At 41.6% G+C, this 15,282-nt stretch overlaps 2 protein-coding genes across 2 annotated transcripts; one reads left to right on the top strand and one right to left on the bottom strand.

Annotated features, from left to right (window-relative positions):
- Positions 1-3,760: 3,760 nt before the first annotated feature.
- On the bottom strand, positions 3,761-10,341 carry mon1a (MON1 secretory trafficking family member A). Its single transcript, XM_083971547.1, has 6 exons — positions 10,215-10,341; positions 9,586-9,740; positions 7,834-8,220; positions 6,138-6,903; positions 5,538-5,685; positions 3,761-4,785 (listed from the first exon to the last, which is right to left on the bottom strand). Exons 2-6 carry the CDS (start codon positions 9,710-9,712, stop codon positions 4,645-4,647), a joined length of 1,569 nt encoding a protein of 522 aa, XP_083827673.1. The 5' UTR covers positions 9,713-9,740; positions 10,215-10,341; the 3' UTR covers positions 3,761-4,644.
- A 445-nt stretch (positions 10,342-10,786) lies between these two features.
- On the top strand, positions 10,787-14,579 carry traip (TRAF-interacting protein). The gene is made up of 16 exons (XM_083971549.1): positions 10,787-10,931; positions 11,150-11,271; positions 11,360-11,417; positions 11,517-11,600; positions 11,749-11,788; positions 11,884-12,011; positions 12,108-12,202; positions 12,295-12,408; positions 12,530-12,617; positions 12,709-12,798; positions 12,884-12,972; positions 13,088-13,243; positions 13,381-13,426; positions 13,514-13,618; positions 13,713-13,763; positions 14,279-14,579. The coding sequence occupies exons 2-16, from the start codon at positions 11,174-11,176 to the stop codon at positions 14,384-14,386; spliced, it is 1,350 nt and encodes a 449-aa protein (XP_083827675.1). The 5' UTR covers positions 10,787-10,931; positions 11,150-11,173; the 3' UTR covers positions 14,387-14,579.
- Positions 14,580-15,282: the final 703 nt, after the last annotated feature.

Here is a 15,282-nt window from a genome sequence, read left to right as displayed (position 1 = left end):
CTTAGTTGGTTGTAAAGTTGTGTTATTATGATGTTATTAGGACTATTCCATGATTATTCCCAGAAACCCGGGTAAACAGACTGTTTCAAAAATAGCCAGTTATCATAAATTCTTGCAGATTGACTTTCTGTGAATCAATTTATCCACTAACTGTTGCTGTCCGTTGAGTACCGGGTGTCTGGGGAAATAATGAAACCATCATGTAAAGTAGGGGTTAGCAGGACCAGGAGCCCAACAGCAGATGTTTCCCAAAGGGGCTCTTGAGATGTTAATCCAGCCATGACTGTCCACTTGTGATCGGATCACCAGACGCGGATGTTAATACCAGCTCTGAACAGAGCTGCAGCTGAAAGCTCTGGAAAAGGCTAGAGAGTGAGGCAGTTTTACAAATGCCTAAAACCTACAGTACTTATCTACTGTATTCTTTCTATCTTGATCTATGGAAACATTATGAAATTCTCAAAAGTGGCCAGAAACAGAAAACAGATTTATGAAAATTATCCCCAAAAAAGTCCTTATTTATCCTCAGTGTGAAATTCTAATAGAGCTAAGGTGACAGACATCATTTTAGTCGAGCCATATGATAATAAAACATACATGGTCATAAAGATAAAAGCCTTCACTGAGTCACCACAAACACTGAGAGGAAGTGACTACATTATCAGATAGAGAACTATGTATGTGGTGCTCATCATTGTGGACGGTGGATAACGCTGTTCTTATTGTGACGTCCTGTATGGGTGATTCATATTTGGTAATGTTTATTCTGGTTAATCTGCTGTCCCATCTTCCTCCCTCGAAATCTGAGTCATTTTCTTGAACGCACGAGATGATAACATACCAAGTTCATGGCTCTGGTCCAACTTTAATTCATCAAAATAATCAAAGAGATATGAACATTTTTCCACAGCGTATGCTGATCAATATCCGAACCCAATGTACTATGTTTCAAGCCCTGAGCCTAATCCTCATCCTCAACAGACGTGAGTTTGGTGGATCATTAACTGGACACATCACAGCTCGGCTATATTCAGGAACCCCTGGCCTCTCTACTTTGCATTCCTGTCACAACCACTACGTGCTTTTCAGGGGGAAAGATGTGCACGGACTGATGGTCATAAGGCGACATGAGCCGTTTTAAACTCCAGGTGAAGAAGGAACTTCTCATCTGAATTTCATCAACGTTGATTATTTTATTGAACAGCAGAGAAAGTTTCGTTTTGACTGGAGGTCTTTCAAGAAAACAAAATCCATCGCTCTAAGCAGAGGTACAGAAACATTTGAAGTCCAGACCTTGTTGTCTTTTACATCAATAATTCATAGATGTTGTGTTACATTTTAACATTTGCAGCTCCATGTGAAGCTGAGGTTAAGGTTAGAGGACATGGGTACACATAGTAATGGCACTGATTGACTTTGTTCATGTTCATGGTTAATAAACCAAATTGAATTGGAATTGAGTTTCCATTCGTTGTGCTATCGTGCTATTTACAGCCCAGTCAGTGTCCAGGTTTTATACCTGAGTATTCCCTCAGAGATGACTTCAAGGAGCAGCAGTGATAACAGAACTGCTGCTTCCTTAGGTTATCATGACAAATATTAGATATATTGCAACATTTTACAGAAAGCAGGTTCACCTTCAGTGTATTTAAACATACATACTATCTTTTCTTTTCTGGCTTATGAATTTCATTTGAGCATTAATGATCATTCTCATTTTGCTGGTAGGACTACTATGAGAGGGATGGATAAGGCTGGCTGCTTTATTGGATCTGGGTCTTGCTCACGGGCACTTTGGCAGCAGGTAATCAGCCTAAGAGAGAGGGAGAGCCCCTCATTCATTAATGATGCACAGATATCCTAAGGGGATTTAAAGATGCAAGATGCTGTGCAAACAGTCAATATAGTGTAACGTATTGGGCCTGAGGGACACGCATATTGATCAGGTGGCAGACAATTCAAGCCAAACCAGGACAGGAACACTGGAACCTTCCAGTGTGGAGAGATATTAGGTTATAATTTACTTTATTATGACACGCCTTTATTCTAATATTTTACTTTTCTTTTGCTCAATAACAATCTGAGATGAATCCAAGTGGGTGGACATAGTTCAACACCTCAGTCATTTCCAGCCTGTACATGCACTCTGCCTGTCTTTTTGCATCTTATATGCATCACAAATGCTTCCATAGATATTCTGGCAGTCTGCCTTAGCTTCAGTGGAGCAGTGCCAGTAGATATTAGTTGCAGTCCACCTGAAAGAACCAACAACTGCATAAAACCTGAATGGTTAGACGTTACCTTGCTCAGTGAGCTTCAGGAATGATTGCCAGGCAGCCTGTGTTGTTTATTACACATAGCTACAGCACCATTAGAAATATGCATTGTCAATGTAAATGCTGTGTTTCATAATATATGTGATATAAATAGTCAAAATAAACTGGTAAAATCCCCTTCAGCACTATTAGTGGTTAACACACCTTCCTCAGTAAACATCACACACAGCAGCCACTGACTAACTGCAGCTTTATCCCCATATGTTGCAATTAAATCTCTTGTTAAAAAGATTGATGAAACTGAGGATTGAGTGATTGATTAAACTTACTAAGATGCACTTTATGACATTTCCATTTCCTGCTTCTAAAAGGTTTAGTTCTAGTCAAACACATCTGTGCCACACTCATGATTTGCAAGCAGGTCTTACCTGTACAGCTGTGCTCTTCGGGGTAGTAACCACTTTCACCTCTGCTCCGTGTCTGACCGTAGAGCAGCGCAGGGGTCTCTGGTCTGTCCTCAGAGTGTTTCCACGATTAGGTTAAAATTTCTGCGTAAAGTTCGACTGTGAACTGTGTCGGTTTTGGGATCTAACTTCTGCTCCCTGTGTGAACCGGTCTCCTCTGCCTCCGCGGTGCCGCAACTCGCTCCTCCCCTCTCCTCCTCAGGCTGACGGAGACACAGAGAAGTCAATTAACCCACATTGAATTTGTTTACGCACCTTTCATGGTGACGTGCGGTGCCATAAACGGGGGCAGGATGGATGTGCATTTACAGCTGATTTATGTCTGTAATGATTCAAACTTAATGTACACCTACACAAGTGGTGACCTGCTGTCTTCCCCAGCATCAGAGACCTGAACTTTTTTTTTTTTTATCATGCAAGTGCACAGCTAGCTAGGCTACTTCTTGTTTAGGCAACAGAACAGGATGTGTAGCTACTGGTGTATCTCCACAAATATGCTGGCAGGCTATTCATGAATTAAACAAACTGTTGCATACATTTTTCATGTGGGCCTACAACCAAATATTTTGAATATCAGAAAACTATTTCCTAAGCAAAGGTTGAATTTCCACACATGCCAAAATAAATAGAATTATACATGAAACCTATTAGAACTTAAAACACACATAACCTGTGTATGTTTGATTATACTGTACACGTGTTAAGTTAAATATACTGTATATCTATCCTAAAGCCTGTCAGTATGTGCTGATGTTATATACATAACAGTCAAAAACTCTGAGACAGTTTGACCTCTAGAAATAGGTAGATCACCACTAAGTAAGAAATTAATGGGAGAATCATATCTGAATATAAGAACTATGTCAATAACAGGTCATTTTAAAACTATGTGCAGATTACTGAAATTAACTAATGTGAGAATTAAGCATGAGAAGGAATGGAATCTGACACTGAGTCTGTTTTATTACTAATCATTTATTTATTTCTATAGAATAACTTTTGTTACAACCCTATGTCAGCTTTGCACAATGACCATTAGTTAAGGCATGATTCATGGAGGCAGATGTGGCAAAATTAGATTATTTAGGCAAAGCCCATGAGGCACAACAACCCTTTATGATTATACAAAGGAATTAAAATATACAACACTCTTATTGGTATCAAGTTTGCATGTCATGGCAAATGGAAATGCAAATGAGGACTAGATGAATACATTTCTATGACACTGACCTGAACAAAACATGTTAACATTAAAAAAAAACGACAGCAGTAAACATGTTATAAACCCATGAACACATTTCTCAGGAGTGCATTTTGCATAAAGAAAGTGCATAGAGGTAAAATGATTCGTACAGTTCTTGGTCATGTAAAGTGAAAACACAACAGGAATGTTGGTAACTATGTTTTGACATACATCTTATAATAACACATTGTGCTGCAAATTTCCAGTTTTAAATTCAAATCTTTTTTTCAAGTTCTAAGAGTGTTTTTAAGAGCTGAAAGCGTTAAAAAAAAAAAGACAGCATTTTTCTTAAGGCAGTAAAACAATCATTTATGAAACAACCTCAGCAGCAAACAGACACCACAGGTTTTTGTATTATTTTTGTGGATTGATGTTGATGCTGCTTCCATCTGTTGTTTTCCAAATTAATTCTTAAAAATCTAGCCAGCTAAAAAACAGCTTTAATTCATCACCATTGCACAATCTACTTCATCACAAATCTGTGAATTAGATCAGAGGAACCCAGAAGCAAGAAATGCATAGCTTTGACAATCATACAGTATGTGGACACTGAACTGCCGACTGCTTCATCCACAGCTGCTGGCAGCACTGGGCCAGTTCAGGCGTTCAGGTGAGGGAGACGCCTTTTGTTCCAGCAGGTCGGTCGGTCAGCAGCGAGGGCTCAGTATGTGAGAGGACTCAGGATGAAGAGACGATCCTCCTCCTTCCTGATCCACTTCAGCAGTTTGTTGACAGCAGAGACCGCCAAGGCCTTGGTCGCCAGCGGACTGAAGCAGAGGTAGAGCTCAAAGCCACTTGTTACCTGTAGAAAAGAAGGTAGAATGGTATCATGAGGGAGGCCAAGAAGTACTGCAGCATTTTTTTTTTAAATAAATAAAATGCCATCTTCAAATCACTCAGTGTCACATGTTTGGACCTTGATACACACCTCTTAAGTTTTTATACTTATGACTAAATGTAGTGACCATTGTGCAGCTCCTTTTGGTTATAGTGAAAATGCTGCAAAATAGTAAAATGTTATGCTCTCCAAGCATTGCAACAGCTATACTTAAAGGGATAGTTCAACTTTTTGGCAAATTGGCCCATTGACATAATCCCTATAGTTTTAGGAGTAGGTTCATTACCTTTAATTGTCAGTGCAAGCTATTTTTAGAATGGCGGAGCAGAGCCGCGAGCTTCTCAGAGCTACGCTACGGAGGCTAATGGGATTTCTTGGTTTTCCTCATCAAACTCATCAAACACACAATCCAACAACTCCAAAACGCTCTCGTGGACAACCTGCACATTCTCCACGCTATGAGATAATAACGGAGCGTTACGAGACAGAGTTGTTTTCGAGGCAAATGCAGAGACAGCTTGCCGAAAATCTGCGCCCGACGGAAACGCACATCAGCGGTTTTGCATGAATTTACCTTGAAAACAACTCCGTCTGGTAATGTTCCGTTATTATTAGTGTATGTCCTATATTGCTGTTTGTATAATACTGAGGGACTGAATGATTAGAAGTTGTAAAAAACAAAACAAAAGCATCATATCTCCTGACAAGAGGCTTACCCATGCCAGCAGGTTTTCAGATTCACCACAGCGGTAGAAGGAGCGCAGAGGTCTGGTTGGATGGTGCAAGCAGCTGTGAAGGTCCTGGTACAAACCCATCAGCCTTTCCTGCTCCTCGTCAGACTGGTACAAGACAGGAAACTCTGGACTGAAGGAAGAAAAGGAAGAGGACGTTCATTCAATATCTGAAAATGTACACCGACTCAAACAGAAACCAGAAGTAAAGATAATATTATTATATTATTGCTACATCTGTCTACATTAGCTAAGTACTTTCTTTCAGAATGTTTGGAGCAGCTTACAGATGAATTTCCTTCGGGATTAATAAAGTATTTATCTATCTATCTATCTATCTATCTATCTATCTATCTATCTATCTATCTATCTATCTATCTATCTATCTATCTATCTATCTATCTATCTATCTATCTATCTATCTATCTATCTATCTATCTCTATCTATAATAATGTAAATATTCACACGACACAAACTCATTCTCACAACCATTGCTGGTGTTTTTCTTGATGCACAAAGACAATTTAACAAAATCCAAAAACTTGTGTTAACTATCAAAATCTTTCAGCAGACATCCCACCCACCTGGTGTACAGCCCCGAGCTCTTTGATTTGTACAGGAAGTGCCTGAGCTCTGGGATGCCGACCTGCGCCACAGAATAAGTCGGAGATTTGAGCGCATCCTTCAGAGCCTGGTAGGCGCTGCGCTTACTCAGCCTCTCTAGGAACCGTTGCTTGCAGTCGGACATGTTAAAAAAGTCCTCTCGGTCTGTCGAGACCAGGATGAGGCAGAGCTCGGATGCAGGCTCCAGATAAGAGATGTGCGCATGGAAAAATCCTGCAGTGTTAAACTTTGGCAGGCAGATCGGCGTCCAGCCTTCACCCTCCCGGAAGGAAGAAGAGGAGCCGACGAGGTTGAAGACAAGGTGCAAGTCTATGTGGTGCAAGAACTGGTCCTTTTTTCTCACCAGGGTAACGAGCCGGTCCCCCGCCAGCAGGATAGAAAACACCAGGTTTTTAGCTTTAGCGGCCTGCAGGCCCGAGGACACCACGTCCCTGGCCGAGCTGGCCAGGGGCAGGCAGGTCACGGCGCTGAGGAGCAGGCCGGGGTCTCTGTCCAGCCGATGCAGCAGGTTGTCGGTGAGATACTCGGAGCCGGCCAGCAGGCGGCGCAGGTCGTAGTTCTGCTTGTGCTGGAAAATGTGGTTGAGCTGCGTAAGCGTGAGCAGGCTGACGATCTGGTAGTAGATGTACTGCAGCTCCCGTAGCAGCTCCTTGTCCGACTGACAGGTCCGCGACACGCCCACCAGGACCAGAGGGCTCTTGGTGAGGAAAACCACTTTGCAGCCATCTGACAAAACATGTGAACAGAGGTTACGTGGATTCATCAGAGGTCATTAAAGGGATAGTTCACCCAAAATAGAAATGTTTAAAATAAAAATGTCAATTTGAACAGCTTGTCTGCATGATTAGCATGCAGTTGATGATATTGGCATTAGTATCAGTTAAAGCGATAGTTCACCCACGATTGAAATTTCACTCATTATCTACTCACCCTCATGTCGACTAAGGGCTGGAAGAAGTTTCAGAGTCCTCCGTGGCTTCTCTGAGTTACAGGGGGTCTCAGCATAGCAGTAAATGTCCATATAACGGTTGCAAATGGATACCAACTGTCTTCGTAACAAAAAGACACACCAAAAAACATCCAAATACCCCCATGCTGCTCGTATGTAATGTCCGTCTTGTATTGAAGCCCCGAAATGCGAAACTGTCCTGAAAAAAATTTAATAAGTCTATTTTTCAAGCTTGTTTGTAGCGGAAGCTTCTCGAAGCTCCTCTTCCCGGTTCGTCAAATTTGGACGAACCAGGGTCTGTCCTCTTCCCAGAGGACTTTGAAAAGCTTCCGCTACAAAACAAGCTTGAAATAGACTTATTTAATTTTTTTTCGGGACAATTTCGCATTTCGGGGCTTCAATACAAGACGGACATTACATACGAGCAGCATGGAGGTATTTGGATGTTTTTTGGTGTGTCTTTTTGTTACGAAGACAGTTGGTATCCATTTGCAACCGTTATATTGACATGCACTGCTACGCCGAAACCCCCTGTAACTCAGAGAAGCCACGGATAACTCTGAAACTTCTCCCAGCCCTTAGTCGATATGAGGGTGAGTAGATAATGAGTGAAATTTCTATTTTGGGTGAACTATCCCTTTAAATACACTTTTCACTCATATATTTTCACTTAGGAAATGTATGTTAGAGCCAAAGTATATTCCGACCTGCATGGATAGAGCGAATGATGTTCTTCTCGGCTTCTACGAAGGACACGAGGGCCATCATCACCCCCATGGTGCTGGACAGAGCCTCCTCTGTGCCGTAGCGGGTGTAGATTGGCTTTCCAGCCTCGCTCAGCACAAACACGTGTTTTCTGTGGCTCCTCCATGCCTCACTGGACACATCCTCCTCCTTAGACCTGCTCTCCGATGAAACGTTGTTGCATTGCTCCTCTATGGTTTTCTCACCCACCAGCACCTTCAGCTCGTCGTCTGCACACTCTCCTTCTGATTTGTCCAGTTCAGCGTCCGGCTGAGCCTCTCCCGCTGTCTCTGCAGTCAGATCCTCAAAAGACTGTGCATGGACGAACATGGCACTCTTCTGACCGGCACCTGCATTAACGACGGTCACGTTTGTCAGTGTGTCAGTCGTGGAGTCTTTTTTGTTTTTTCTCTTTTACAAGAGAAAAATTGGTTAGTTCAGAAAATATAAATCTGGTAAGCCATCCTACCACTGCTGAGATCTCAATGGGAACCACCCAGGACTGCCTTGAATTCCTATTTTATACCAAGTCTTGTCGTGCAACATATAATTTTATACTTCCAATCCAAAAAAAAGTTTGATGTGGTCTGGTAATTCTATTCTATTCATTCTATTTAAAGCAGTCACAAATTAACAACCTCTGGTCACAGCTTATTTAATTTAGAGAGAGAAAGCAGGAGAAGAATAGGACAAGTGTGATAATGAGGCAACACTGAAAATGTTTTCTTGTTTATCTATGGACTGCAAAAAGCAAATCAAGTAATTTCTCCAGTCAGAGTTGGGTTTGGTAAAGCAGGATGTAACAGATGTGAACTGCAGCAGGCGTCCAGTCAAACAATATTTATATGGAACTTTTTTTGCATTTTTGATGCTGTAAGAGTTTTGATCATGTGAACTTAAAGAGATGACTTCTACTATTACACTGTAGACATAACTAAAGATGAATCCAAGTTCTCCCAGTCGGTTCATAATGTTCAAAATTTAACAGGCAACAAAAAGGCTGTTTGCGTGACATGCAGAATACGGAAGAATCATTATTTTAATCAGCACTTCTTTACACAGACAGGATGTGCATATTCACACAGTCTTGCATGCACGTATACACACACACAAACCGAGAACTTTATAATTCAAATACAGTTTCTTGTATTTGCGGCCAAGTGCTGCTTCCCAACCACTGGTCAGCAGGATGACATGGAAACATAGAACATGGTAACTTCCCTCGCAGGTGAGGGAAGTTTACAGAAAAGTGTAGGCTACTCTTTTTGCTTTAATTGTTTCTGGTTTTGCAAATACTAAATGAGGAAGTATAGGGCTCAGCTCTGTGTAAAGGACACTCTGACAGTGGATCTTATCAATAGGCCGATGAACAACCAGCTCACAACGGGGGCTGAACTCTGGTGTACTGTAAACATTACCTGTGTGTACTCTAAGCGTCTTTGATGTTTTTTAGTGTCTCCCCATGAGGAATGGGCCACAAAATGGAATGAGACTATAATTAAATTACATTCATGCATTTATCCACTTATCTATCGCTCAACATGTCCACACACAGAAATGATGTAAAAACCTGTTAACTAAAGGGAAGTGAGAGTTCACACACAGCACAAACTGAGTGTGTTAGTGCTTTAGGATTGCTATGCTGTAGCCTGTAGGTCTGTCTGACTGGTTATTGGCCTTTTGTAAACAGAGTGCAGGGAGTGGAGCAGCCTCACCTGGTTCAGTTCCTTCCACCAGACCCGGTGTGGGGCTGTCTGCCCTGTCGGAGCGCAGGCGGGGGTCCACGGGGGCCAGGGTGCCATTCTCCCATGACACAGCCGAGCTTTGGGGTCCTCCGTCCATCACTGCTACTTCTGACGGGGACACACACCTGAAAGGACAAACAGACAGAGCTAAAGGACCAAAGGTTGACAGCTTAAAGCTCCCGCTGGTTGTTATGTACAATTATTATGACATCACCACCGTCACTATCTTTTTAATTTTATGGTCTGACTTTAACCCCTTTTCTTTTCAGACAAGCTTTAGAGCTAATGCCGAGTTGCTCCGTGCAGTGACTGTTGTGAAACTAAATCAGAAAACAAAACAAGGGACTCCTGTGAGACTATAAGTTATCTCCTCCATGTTTACATCGTGTATTTAGGTACAAATTGTTTCTCCTTTCCTTTTCTACACACCCTTCAGTCTCAGAGACACGTCTGTCATCTTTGCAGAACTTCAAATGCTACTTTGATTGCTAACTTTAGCAGGCACTCAACGGCATCTGAAGCTAAGTTAGCTAGGTCTGCTGCTTTAACCGCCTTTATCCTGACACGGAGCTCTCCCTAAATCATTTAAAAGTAATTACCTTTCATTGCCAGAGTTGTCTACATTTGCTCGATGTACTCCACAACTCGATGTCACAGTTACTGCAGCTAGCTAAATAGCAGAGACAGGACAGGGTACTTCTTGCTAGTCGTCAACATAATGCTGCGTTCATGGCCAGTAAGGAAGTTGGAATTTACAATCTCCATTCAATTTGTTTCACTTGACTGTGCAAAATATTGTTTTCGGTGCGGTGCGGTGGATAACTGAGTTATCTGAGTTAACTCTGGTCCATTCTCCGTATGTGTGCCAATTTAAAGGTTGCTACGGTACCGATCAAGGTTGAGTGAAAAAAGAGCACTTCATAAACGTCCCCTTCTCTATTGAACATCTAATTAGTTTTTATATTAAAATATGTCCTTCTGTGTTGGTTAAAACAACGCATCGCTTTAAAAAATAATACCACATTTAAGTCTCTCTTTTTTCTTTTTCTTTTTTTTTTTAATAGTATAAGGAAAACTGTCAGGACTAGAAATCGCTGACACCAGAGGAATCGTGGCCGATCCTGAACGCAGCGTTATGGGCGGGGCTTACGTTTGAACGTACAGCCGGGAAAGAGAGCATCGAGTTTGTGTGTAAGGTAGCGAGGTTTTTTCCCCCCAGAGAATCACATTAACTGGGTTAAAATGATCAATTACAGGTGTTAGGGATGTTTCACTTTATTACGAAGCACTGTGCAGTAACTTAACGTCTTTATTTGGTGAGTATGGGATCTCTCGATAGAGCTAAATTCATGTTTAACTTAGCTAACTAGCGCAGCTGAATGTTACGGGCTATTGATGTGTTAGCTAACGTTGACGTTACAGCATTTTTACGTCACAAACACGGCCGCAACGAGCTTGGTTACACAGCGTAGGACAATATTTTGTGTGTGTTTAGTAGGCTGCTCATTTAACACGATTTTCTGTCTTCGTTAAGGGTCATCATAGCTGTGGTAGTAAAATGCCTATCCGTGCAATATGCACAATTTGCGCCGATTTCTTCGATCACTCGAAGGATGTTGCTGCCATCCACTGCGGACACACTTTCCACTATGAATGGTAACAAGATATAGACAGTCAAGACTCCAACAACACGATATGTCTGCCACGTTTGTATCTAACTCTCCCTTTTTCCCCGTGCTACCAGTCTTCTCCGGTGGTTCCAGATGGCCCCCACAAAATCCTGCCCACAGTGCAGGAAACAGGTACAGAAACGTCCTCACCAACTTCCTCTAGTCCAAACTGAACCCACATGACACACAGAGAGAAATATATGAACCTAAATACTGTTGTGTGGTGTGTAGGTCAGCACCAGACACATCATCTGCAAGCTGTACTTTGACGTTAGTGGAGAGGATGAAGCCACAGCAGACCCTGAAAGCTTGCAGGTAATAAACTAATAACACATACACAATATATAACTGTAAGTTTTGAGCTTTGTAGTGTGATATTGTTTGGGGGGGAAAAGAAGACAAGACTGATGCTAAAGATGCAATAACATCAACATGGTATGTTGTGTGTTTCTCCCTTTCCTAGAATGAGGTTGATCGAATGAAGGTACTCCTAAGCTCTAAAGGTAAGAAACTATGCTTTGTTATGGTGGTGCCTGACTGTTAAAAGAAGGTTGTGTTTAGGCTGTATTGGTTAATTATCCGTCTGCTTAATTTGCAGAGCGAGACTGGAGGGACAAACAGAAGGCGGTGGACAGTTTGAGAGAGACTGTGGACAAGCAAAAGAGAGACATGGACAGCATGCGGAAAGACGTTATGGAAAAGGAGATGCTCTGCTCTGCTCTCCGAGTAGGTTGTCTGTCCTGCACTGGTAAACTTATATTGTCTGTGAAGACTCTAACTCTAATAGTTTATTTTTAATGTGTTGTTCTGTGATTTTCACAGAAACAGATGACGTACTTGGAGACGCATCATAATGATGTTCAGGCTGCAAAGGATGAGGCCCGGAGACTCAGGGTCAAAATGAAAACCTTTGAAAGGTACTTGCAATTACATAATCATACTAATTCTCTAAGGTCATATTTTAATAATTGTATTATGCTGCGCACTAACGCTGCTGGTTTGTTCCCAGCCTGGATGTACTGTTGCAGGGTCAGAGAGCAGAGGTGGAGTCCATGATCACAGACATGGGTGTCAGTCAGGCGGCAGTGGAGCAGCTCTCCATCTACTGCATCTCTCTCAAAAAGTAAGGAGTCCTGTTGATGACTAAGCAACAGCTTGTTCTCACACTCCATCTTCCTAATGAATGCGGTTTCTCTGTCATCAGTGGCTTTACATTCATCTTCTCTGCTTCCTCTTTTTTTTAGAGAGTATGATAATCTAAAGGGAAGCCTTAAGTCTACGAATGACATGTGTGAGAAGCTGAAGAGAGAAGTGCTCTCCTCAAACAACAAGGTAATGACTTAACATCATCTAGAAGAATGAGTAATAAATTACAAAAAATATACATCTAGATATAGTATGTGTGTGTTTGTGTAATTTGCAGTTACAAAAAGCTTCAATCGAGGTGAATCAGACCAAAGAGGACATGAAGTCACTGCAGAATGATCTGGCCAGTGCTGACAAAGAAATCTCTGTAAGTGCGTCTACCAAAGTTCCTGTTAATTCTATAATTATAAAAAATAATTTGTTATAATGCCTTCATGCATACGTTTCAACAGAGTCTGAAGAAGAAAGTGGAGTTTCTTCAAAAGACACTGAGCACGCCGACAAGGACAAATGAAACCCTCAGCCGACTCGTGTTTGAAAGGTGTCGTTGGGTCACTGCACTTACACTTACTGTACACCTCCTGTCACTCTGATACATTGTCAGGGAAATATAATCCATGTGATTTACTGATGACGTTTCTCTGCTTACCCATCAGCCCGGCCCCACTGGAGCTGAAGCAGCCTCGCCTCCACCAGCCTGGAGATAGCCAGGACATTGACCTCAATATGACTTATGACATCACTACACCAGACGATGTGGCCAAAAGGCCGACGAAGGTCCCATCCAAGAAGATGCGTCTTGACCCTCCGGCGTAAGTTTTATATTGAGATTTATATTAAATACTGTGGAGGGACCTGAGTTTTGGTGAGCTCAGTGTTCATAACATAGTGTACTTACTTATATAGTGTGGTTATACTCAAATTGTATGCAAAATGCTTTATTTTTCAGAACATCCATGTCCAAACACAATGGGAAAAGTTCATCCTTATCCAAGGTAGGGTTGTGAAAGTTACTTAAAGTCAGTCTACAAATCAGGTATGTGTAGCCTTTAAGTGTGTGTGTGTGTATATTTGTACTTCAGGCTCAAGACGAGGATGGTTCAATGGATCTATTCATGAGGAACTCCCTTCTCTTCAGAAAGAAGACTTTTGGTAGCATGTTGGACCCGCAGAGGAAACCTGGAGCTGTATGTACCACACAAGCATCTGGTGTATGTTTTATCGGACGTATCATTTTTATCGTACCAGATATTTGATTAGAGAAAATATTTCTCGTTTCAGGTGAGAAGCGGTTATGATGGATTAGGAGGACGAACAAAATTCTTCCAACCTGTATCCTTTTTTCTGTCATGTGGAATATTTCAGTCAAACCAATGTTTCTTTATTATAGTATAAGTACTTACTCTTTTTATTGTTGTAGGGTTTTTTATGGGGCTTAATGTGTTTAATACCCATCCTGACTAAGTGGGACATGTGGCCTTTTATTAACCAAATGTTTAGCAGTGGCTCTGGTCCTGACACTGCTACTTGATCAGTAGCAAACCACAGACACAGTTAGATGCTAGCTGGTGAAGATAATGGTATATTTAGCAGCAAACCGATATTTCTCTCCAGTTTTGGTGAAGGTCAAATTTGCAGTTCAAGAGTGAGTGAATATTTGAGTGAAAGTACATCTGTCGGACATGGAGATAAAATTTTAAAACGAATGTTAATGTTGCTCCGTATCTGCTGCATGTGCAAACAGGCAGATATTTGCCTGCCATGCAGATGTTTTCCAACAGCTACGTTAGTTTTGGATATTTTTAGGCACCAGAAAATAAGCATCATTCCATAACCAAACACTCCAGTCTCCGTTATCAGAGATTCGACCGCTGATGAAAGCAAAAAGGAAGAAAGTGACCAGACCTCCACCAAAGGTTGCAACTCGCCTCACCCTGGACAGCTTCCTCGAGTGAATTTCAGTATCTGCTCCTCTGGAGGTGGAGTCAGAGGTCAGGACGCTGAATGTGAAGTGACATGTTGATGCTGCTGTGGCTCAGAGAACCAGCCTGGAAGCGGTTCTGCCACTCGGCACCAAACAAGACTTTCTGACTGAAATTCATGTAGAGCCGGTGTTCAGCCAAATACTTGATAAATGATGCTGAGCTTTTGTTGACATTAGCAACCTGCTGCACATTTTTACATGGTGTGTTGTTATGTGTTTGTGTGTTTGTTTTGATGTGACTTTGTTTGAAACTGTGTGTTGCCCAACTCTTAATTTTGAGACTTTTCCAGATTATTTTTTTTGGGGGGGGGTGAGATAAACCATCTAATTTATGGACCATTTAAATGACACTGATCTGTATTGTGTTCTTCATTATCATAGATGCATCTATTTTCTGTGTTTGAAAAATAACACATTATTTTTTTACACTTACTTAAAATTCATTTTCATGAATTCCAAGATGTAGATATTTTTAGTCTTAATTTTTTAGTTCTAGTAGATGTAAAACCAACTCGAATAATAAACAATATTTTTTTTATAAAGGTTTGTGTGGGGTCTACAAACAATTCCCTCTTGACTGTGCTTTTAATCACAAACATTTCACTGAGGTGTGCTCTCCTGCAGAGGGCAGTGCAAACAGTGTTTTCCCACATGGAGGACATGGATCTCGCAGCCCTCCTGCACTGTGAGGGGAAACGCACTGCACGTGGTGACCACTGAATCCATGTGTACTTTGAAAGGCTGCGCTAGTACAGAAGGTAATCCTCAAGAAAAACATTGGCCAAAACCTGCAGTAAAACCTGAGTTGTACATTGTGATCAAGTAACAAAAAGTACATTGCAAATAATATATAGGCAAATAAGGAGC

This window comes from Trachurus trachurus (assembly GCF_905171665.1).
Source record: "Trachurus trachurus genome assembly, chromosome: 5".
In the NCBI taxonomy this organism is placed as follows: domain Eukaryota; kingdom Metazoa; phylum Chordata; class Actinopteri; order Carangiformes; family Carangidae; genus Trachurus; species Trachurus trachurus.
This window is presented reverse-complemented; position numbering and strand designations above follow the sequence as displayed.

What these genes read in the sequence shown, in the direction of transcription:
- mon1a (XM_083971547.1), bottom strand. Translation starts at nt 9,712, where the DNA reads ATGGACGGAGGACCCCAAAGCTCGGCTGTGTCATGGGAGAATGGCACC. An exon ending in GGTGGAAGGAACTGAACCAG is followed by an intron (nt 8,221 to 9,585) that starts GTGAGGCTGCTC and finishes TCGTTAATGCAG; the next exon opens with GTGCCGGTCAGAAGAGTGCC. An exon ending in CATTCGCTCTATCCATGCAG is followed by an intron (nt 6,904 to 7,833) that starts GTCGGAATATAC and finishes ATGTTTTGTCAG; the next exon opens with ATGGCTGCAAAGTGGTTTTC.
- traip (XM_083971549.1), top strand. Translation starts at nt 11,174, where the DNA reads ATGCCTATCCGTGCAATATGCACAATTTGCGCCGATTTCTTCGATCAC. An exon ending in CAGACCCTGAAAGCTTGCAG is followed by an intron (nt 11,601 to 11,748) that starts GTAATAAACTAA and finishes TCCCTTTCCTAG; the next exon opens with AATGAGGTTGATCGAATGAA. An exon ending in TGCTCTCCTCAAACAACAAG is followed by an intron (nt 12,618 to 12,708) that starts GTAATGACTTAA and finishes TGTAATTTGCAG; the next exon opens with TTACAAAAAGCTTCAATCGA.